The following is an 8,459-nucleotide window of genomic DNA, read 5'->3' as shown; positions in this document are numbered from 1 at the left end:
ACTTTATTTCAAATAAAAGTTCTGCTGTATTCATGTACAGTCCAAAGTTTCAAATTATTATTATTATTATTAAAATACTCTAAGTATTTATATTAATTCACATTTATAATTAAGTAAATATGTAGATTTAATAAAGGCACATACAAAATATGAAATAAAGCACTTTAGTGATACTATTTGCAATTGTTCATGTAGGGGGCAGAAGCTTTCGGCTTTTGAATTCGCATCTCCCTCCAACATGAATCCCTAATCACGCATTATTCCAGCCCTTTTTGGCGCGTTTTGATTCCCGCCACGTCTGTCTGGCCCCGTCGGTTACGAGGCTGTCTCTATTTTCATCCTGTGATTGACGTGCGTGTCTGCGTCCCCATTGGCTCCCGGAGGCAAAGGGGCGGGCTATGAAAGACTAAGGAGCTTATCGCTACGCCTTCTACTACCGCCTTATAAACGTCCTACCCCCCGCTTTTTGTTTCCAGAAGCCGGTGTCTGGCCGAGGCATTGGTGTTTGCACTGTTGTGATCCGTCTCGTCGTTACTCCTCTGTTTACAAATATCACGGGGAACAATTGCGCTTTCGCGTCGATTTCCTTTTAAAGAGAACACATCTATACATCTATTTGTTGTTTTTCCTTTTATTGTTTTTACTTTCCTGGACCACAGGCGGATTTTGCCTTCTATCTGGATGAGAGGATCCTTGCCGCATTTTTTTTTTGTTCCTGCAACGTGGACACGCAGCCCCAACAAACAGCGACGGGAGGCTCCTGATATCGGAATAAAACATTTACAACCGTGTTCGCCGAGCTTCGCCGTGCTGGATTTGATTTAAGGAATGCTGCTGTCCAAGCTGAATTCTCTGGCTCACATCTCCGCCGTGGATATGCCGGCGAAAATGCAGCTGCAAGTTCAGCAAGGTTAGACGCCCTGGGTTTTTTTTTTGTTTGTTTGTTTGTTTGTTTTGTTTTGTTTGTATCCCTCTGCGTTACTGCGCTGTCCATGGAGTGGCGGGGGCTACAGCAATGGCTGGCCGCCCATTTCTAAAGCTTCGCTTGTTAATTAACAGGGACACGTAGAGCCTTTGGCCCGCTCTGGTGTTCACCGGTTATGTTTCTGTGTTACAGTGAAGGAGAAAGAAGCTTTCGAGAAGCTTTATCAGGTCGGCGCAGTGCTGGGGAGCGGCGGCTTCGGCACCGTCTACTCCGGCACGAGGACATCCGACGGAGCTCCGGTTAGTCCACTTTTCACCTTTTATATTTACATATTGTCATTTTAAAATGGCGGTTTTACATATTTTGTTGTTGTATACGTCTTCTAAAGCGGTCTCCTCTTTGCCATGCTAGGTTGCTGTCAAACATGTAGCCAAGGACAGAGTGACTGAGTGGGCAGAACTGGTGAGAAACTATTCATATTATTCCGAAGCTTTTCCTTCTGTCACATACTTTTTATTTTTTTATCTAATTATTTTTTTATTATTGGTGTTTCTTCAGGCTAACGGCTCGCGCGTGCCGCTGGAAATAGTGCTCCTGAAGAAGGTCGGCACTGGCTTCCGCGGCGTCATCAAGATGCTGGACTGGTTCGAGCGGCCCGACAGCTTCATTATAGTCATGGAGAGGCCGGAGACCGTCAAGGATCTGTTCGACTTCATCACCGAGAAAGGCGCCCTGCCCGAGGAGCTGGCGCGGAGCTTCTTCCGCCAGGTGCTGGAGGCCGTGCGGCATTGCCACAGCTGCGGCGTGGTTCACCGGGACATCAAGGACGAGAACATACTCATTGACCTCCGCACCGGCGAGATGAAGCTCATCGACTTCGGCTCCGGGGCTCTGCTGAAAGACACCGTCTACACTGACTTTGACGGTATGTTGATTTAAAAAAAAAAAAAAAAGAGGCTTTTTTTTCCCCCTGGATAAAGGTTACATAGTATGTAGACTTAAGAGTCATGTAGCAGAAATTCCTGAGATGTGTCATCTTCCTCCGCTCGCTCCAGGGCTGTAGCCTTGTCGCCCCCTATCGGAGGGAAGCGGTATTTTTACAACTCAAAGTTTGTAAACAAAGTCACATGTCTGCTCACTCCCTCCCTCCCTCACAGGCTCCTGTCTAAACACAAACACAGCAAGTCACGCTGCCTGGCAGCTGAGCTGATAAAGTCTTTATGAAAAAAAAAAAAAAAAACAGGCTTAGCTGGAGCTCTTAAATGCTTTCATTTTCAGTATTATAACATAAAAATAAAAACATTTATTAGCTTAAGGATGTTGTGTATCTTATTTAATTATATTCTTTTGCTTCTAATATTAATACTAATAACCTTTATTGCTTTTTTTGTCTAACAGGCACAAGAGTGTACAGTCCACCAGAGTGGATCAAGTATCACCGTTATCACGGCCGCTCAGCCACCGTTTGGTCCCTGGGCGTCCTGCTGTACGACATGGTGTGTGGAGACATCCCGTTTGAACACGATGAGGAGATCACCAAGGCACAGGTTCTGTTCCGGAGGAAAATCTCCACAGGTGAGCGCGCGTTCCTCCGCAACGCTCGCATGAGTTGGTGCTGACGGTCATCTAAACAGCTCTGCCTCCTCTTCTCTTCCTCCAGAGTGCCAGCAGCTGATCAAGTGGTGCTTATGCCTGAGGCCTGCTGACCGGCCATCCCTTGAGGACATTATCAACCACTCGTGGATGCAGAACACGTCGCCGTCGGTGGTGCCCTCCACAGTGCAGACGGAGAAGTCGCCTGCCGAGATCAGGCTACATAGCATTGCCCACGAGCCCGCCGCCTTCATGGCCACCGCCGCGGCCCGGTGACGGAGCTCGCCCAGTCCCAACTGAGCCAAGCTGAACTGAACTGACACAGCTTTGCATGACAAAGCGATCGCGGAGGCCTTCGCCGAGCCTCAGTGCAGGCGTCCAGGAGGGCAAGCTGAGCGGCACGCGGACAGCCCAAGTTACGCTATCTTGTTACAGGCTAATTGGTTTTCCTCCAAAAAACCAAGAGCAGAAGCGTTGGCGGCGAGTTCCGAAGAGAAAAAACAAAGTGCCTTATGTGAGATTGTTTTAGGCAACGGGAGCCTGAGAATACTTGAATTTCTAAACACAAACAGAAAAAAGAAACCTTTTGTTTACTTCCTCTTTACAAGGCTTGTTTTGTTTTCCCCTCTCATAGGCCTAGATCAGTAAAGCCTGTGTAATTTTTTTATTTTACAACCACTACTATCACCACTACTCCAATGTCATTAGCAACCAGACGACCTCATAGCGCCGGCAGCAACTTGTGCAAACAAAATCAAGAGAAGAAGAAAAAACACTGGACTTACCTCAGTCTGTTTACTTCAACATCCACCTCTACTACCTTCCTCCTCCTCCTCCTCCTCTTCTTCTACTTCCTGTGTTGTAATGTATACAAACACAGGGCTTAATTTAAAGTGTTGAGTCTCTTCAACCTGAATGCACACAACAATGCAACGCAACACACACCGAGATACAAACATCTTCTGCTCTTTAAATGCTCAGATTTTTTTTTTTTTTTTTTTTTTTCCAGAAGAAAGAAAAAATGTGCCTCACACAGGTCTTAAAAATTTGTTGGGGACAAAAGAAATTGTAAATAAGATATTTATTATTGTTGTGACAGCTCTCCCACGCCTAATGAGCTATTTTTTTTTCTTTCATGGCAGAATTTATTTATTTATTTATGAGAGAATTTCGGCTGTCTATGAATGTATATAATTCATTCCACAGTCACTGAAGGGCCCATGGATTATTTAAAAGAAAAAACAAAGATGGAGTTTTTTTTTTTTTTGGTTTTGACCATATTTATTATGGCTTGAAATATTCAAAGAGCAAATTAGTGTGTGAGTGTGTAAATAAAGTGTAAATAATCCTGAAAAGCACTTCCATTTTTAATGTATGTAAACATTCAACGTCTACTGATGGTAACCAGTGTCCAACACACACTGGTGTTTGAGTGAATGATGTGTGTGTGAGAGTGTGTGTATGTATGAGAAAGCTTGGATTGTTTTTTTTTCACCCACTTGATTTAGAATTGTAAATTATGTTAGAAGCTATTTTTATATGATTTCAATAAATATTTTTTTTAACTACGACTCTCGACTCCTGCATCATTTTTAACTGTCGCCACACACGGGCTGTGTTTGTTGTGAACGCCCACACGAGTTTAGTAGGTTAGAAGGTTATACAACTTCCTGTTTGACACTTTTGTCAAAAAACAGTCGGTGCGGGAAGCTGATGGGGAGATAAGAGGCAGATGGCGGCGAAAAAGGCCCGGAGTGTTTATGCGGTCGCAGAGATGTGAAAACAAACTTTATTACTGGGTGTGTTGACACTGAGGTGTAAAAACCAGCTTCAGTGTCTTGAGCTTCTTCATTTAGTTGTATTCACAACTGTAGGGGTGTGCTCCTGACTTTATTGCACAGTTTCTCTGCATTTCTTGATTTTGCATCATAAACAATATTTGATTTCACCCTACAAGTTCTCTGGATTAACCTGTTAATTATGCAACTACAGTCCCATTCGCATATCCTTTCTTGTAAATCAAGTCAAGCTTATTTGTCTAGTACATTCCAGCAACAGCGCAGTTCAAAGAACTTTACATAATGAATAAATAACCAATTATGTTGGGAAGAGCAAACAAGCAACATTACATTTTGTCAAATGCCATCATCAAGCTAATGCACATCAAATATATTCATTAATGTTCCACTCATTGTTCATCAAAGGAAACTCTACAGGTGAGTTTCAGTCTGGATTCAAAGGAACTCAGTGTTTCATCTGCTTTGCCGTTTTCTGGAAGTTTATTTCAGATTTGTGGTGCATGAAAGCCGATTGCTGTTTCTCCATGTTTGGTTCTGCTGCTTGGACAAAATTTATTAAATCTTAGTATTTGATGTCAAGAACATAACAATGTACAACGTGAGACAAACAATCTACTTCTACTGACCAGAACACAAAGGTCAGAAAAATGAGAACATTTACCAAATAATAATAATTTAACAAGCCATGCTCTACAAGCTCTAAGATCTTTAGCAGATTATTTTGTCAAACCTCCATGTGGAAAACTTCTTCTGTCCCTGATTTATAGTCGTCTGTACAAGAACGGGAGCGAGAGGGCAGGCAGAAAAAAGAGGTTCAGTTCCTGTTCAGTGGACACCTGCTGTCCTTCAGTCTCACTGTGGCCGGAAACAAAAGCGGTCCAACCTTTGATTCTGAAGACGTCAGCCTTTCAGGTCACACACAGACACCAAACCTCCTTCTCTTAAGTCTAGGAATATTGGCACAGAGTCCTTTGGGTTGGCCTTGGGGATCAGGTCATCTCTCTCAGCACAGGTATGTAACAGTTCAGGCAGCAGGTTTCTCTCTGGGATGGCAGTAATGAGAAGTAAAAAACCAACAAAAAGGAAATTTTCCATGGTGGCACATTGGCTGGTAGCATGATGGCATTCCTCTGTGATGCTAGTTCTGATTTGTTCTTGTTGACATTTGCTTATAGCTTCTTTGGTCGAGACGTTGCATGTTTGGACAATTGTTTCCTTTGGAGTGTGGATGCTTTTTAAAAAAAAAAAAACATTCGGACAGTTGCTGCGATGAGAAAATGTGGTAACAATGAATTGTTTTTACAACTGGATGCAGCTGATTAGCTCAAATAATACCTGACCCCAAATCCCAGAGGAGTTGAGAAAAAGAGGATTCATGGACATAGAACAGGACCAAGGAGCAAAGAGAGAGAAGAAGGACATTCAAACCATAGATCATGATGTCTCCGACTCCAATGTCTCTCTGCCCAACTTTCTAACCATATGGCCAGATAGATTTAAAGGGGCAGTACTAAATAAAAACATCTTTTTTGAGCTTTACATCATGTTATAATGTTATTCCCTCATCAAAACCATACCTGGATTCTTGTCTTGATTCTCTCATGCATGTTTGAGAAATCCTTTAATCTCCCATGGCAACCATTCAGCTGTACAAATCGCCTAGGTGGACCAAGCTCCACCTTCGAGGCAAAAAGCTCCTCCTCTGAACTGCAATTTCTAAACATCCCCTTCACTGAGTACCCTTCTCCCACTCAGCTCCTTCAGACTAGCTTGCAACAATTAGCAGCAAACACCTGATGGAACTGCACATATTCTGAGCTCATTATAGGAGAAACAGTGAAACTCTGGTAAAAAACATTGTAAAAGGGTGAATAAAGGAGCCATGACTTCCTGAAGGCAGAGTTTCATAAAGAGCAGGAGTTTTGAAAGAAACTGAGCCCCAATTTCAAGGTACAAAAATTACAAAGTAAAATATCTTTTTAGCATTTTTATAATAAAATACATTATACTGCCTCTTTAAAGACAAGCAACAAAAGCAAAAGAGGTGGATTATCAGAGCAACAACTGATGATATAACCCAGGAAATGTTACTGTGGAATGTGATCTCTGCAGCAGTCTTCAGTCAGAGGTCTCTTCAGATTCATTGCAACATTACAGCAACACAACGATTCTCAAAGGTACTTGGATGATGAGTAAAGATGATACTTAACTTCCCTTTGGGATAAACAAAGCATTTTTTTAAACAAATGAGATTGAATCTTGGGGGTTTCTTATGCTGGTGACTCGTATAACATCTGGAAGTATGCAAAAAGTTCATGTCAGTTTATTGTTTTCCCTGTGGGTCAGTTGGTCTGGGTGACATAAAGTCCAGTGGTCCAAAAGTCCCCTGTGGTATCTGCGGTGGAGCTTTGTGGCATTACAGCAGTTATGCATACTGTTTATATGTTTATGTGAGAAAAATAAAAGAGGTTACTGAAGTGTTTCCTTTTGATGCATTAAATAACTATATTTAAAAAATTAAGTTATCTGTCTTTCTTTAGCCTAAAAGCAAATAATTTCAACAATCCAAACAGTGCATAATAATTCTCTGCCATTTTGAAAGATGATTCAACTGCATGTCTTCCTCAATCCTCCAAACAGGCTGCAAATTTACACACGGATTAATCTGGACACCAGGGTGGTGATGTTGACTTGTAGGATGTGACCCATCAGGGCTCCTGTTGTCTTGGATTGATAAGAGTTGTGGCTTTAATCAGTTGTGAGGGTCCTTTAAGGTGGACGGGGGACGGTTCCTGGACTCGGTGTTAATCTCTGGAGACAGCGCTGGACCCCACCTACAGCCAGGAAAAGATTTACAGCTGCAGCAAATGAGGCTGGGTGAAAAAAAAACTGCTGTTCTCATCAGTCCCAGTTAGTGTCTGTCAGGATGAGACAATGTGTGTTTACCTGCTGGGGTCTGAGGAGATGGAGGGGCAAGCAGGGTAATAAAAAGGTGGAAAAGACTCCACGAGTTTACAAACCGCTTCAGTAACCTTAAGGAAACACTTTCATTTGTATCACAAGAAAACAGCACTCATTTAGGAAGGCTAATATTTTGTGAAATATTCTGAGATGCTTGGATATATGATTCTATCTGAGCATCTATCTGATATATCAGTAGACTCAGTTCGACTGGGGACCAAAGTTGCAACATTTGTTACATTTTCAGCTGCTGTGTCTCACTTTCACACTGCACTGTCTCAAACCAAACGCTTTGAAGGACTTGTTCCCCTGTTCGCCTGTGGGGGCGCTGCACCAAGAACAACTGAAGGAAATAACACGGAAACCTCTGAAGAAGACACTGAGCCACAAAATGCAAACAAAAATGGAGTGGTGACAGATTTTAGCAGTTGTAGGATTTCTCTTTTGTCTTTGGTAAAAGACCATGTATGGAGGACCAAAACTGACATAATAATAAATAAAAGAATAAATATATAAATAAAAGAATAAATATATATTGGACATAATAATAATTAAAAGAATCAATATAAAAATAAAAGTAGAAATATATAAATAAAAGAATAAATATATATTGGACATAATAATTAAAAGAATCAATATAAAAATAAATGTAGAAATATATAAATAAAAGAATAAATATATATCCAACATAATAATAAATTAAAGAATCAATACAAAAATAAAAGTAGAAATATATAAATAAAAGAATCAATATAAAAATAAAAGTAAAAATATATAAGTAAAAGAATAAATATATATTTTGATAAGAAATAAAAGCATAAATATATATTTCCATTTGCTGTATTTACTTCTGTATTGTTTTTCTGTATTTATTTCTGTATTGTTTTATGTATTGTTTTCTGTATTATTTCTGCTTCGTCGATATGTTAATGAGGTGGGCTGCCTTCTATGTCCAGCTCTCTATTGGTCAATAAACAGGAAAGAGAACGATCCGTGTGCAGATCGATTGTGAATGCCTGCGCTGTGGTCCTCTTCGGAGAGAGCCTTATAGACCCTTTTCACAAGACGTCAAACAACATCTATTTAACATCCTAACATCCACTATCTATACATAATCTAAACTGGACAAATTCCTCGCTGATTGATACCAGTTTGACTACAAAGGTACGTGTTTTTTTTGT

At 41.0% G+C, this 8,459-nt stretch overlaps 1 protein-coding gene across 1 annotated transcript; it reads left to right on the top strand.

Moving 5' to 3' along the window:
- Positions 1–462: 462 nt before the first annotated feature.
- On the top strand, positions 463–4,089 carry pim1 (Pim-1 proto-oncogene, serine/threonine kinase). The gene is made up of 6 exons (XM_015009226.2): positions 463–910; positions 1,118–1,224; positions 1,337–1,387; positions 1,484–1,850; positions 2,324–2,500; positions 2,586–4,089. The coding sequence occupies exons 1-6, from the start codon at positions 829–831 to the stop codon at positions 2,792–2,794; spliced, it is 993 nt and encodes a 330-aa protein (XP_014864712.2). The 5' UTR covers positions 463–828; the 3' UTR covers positions 2,795–4,089.
- The last annotated feature ends 4,370 nt before the right edge of the window (positions 4,090–8,459 follow it).

The sequence above is a fragment of the Poecilia mexicana genome, unplaced genomic scaffold (genome assembly GCF_051168715.1).
Source record: "Poecilia mexicana isolate PSO_F unplaced genomic scaffold, ASM5116871v1 scaffold_7, whole genome shotgun sequence".
NCBI lineage: Eukaryota > Metazoa > Chordata > Actinopteri > Cyprinodontiformes > Poeciliidae > Poecilia > Poecilia mexicana.
Note: the sequence above shows the minus strand (reverse complement) of the source record. Positions and strands in the feature narration are given on the sequence as shown.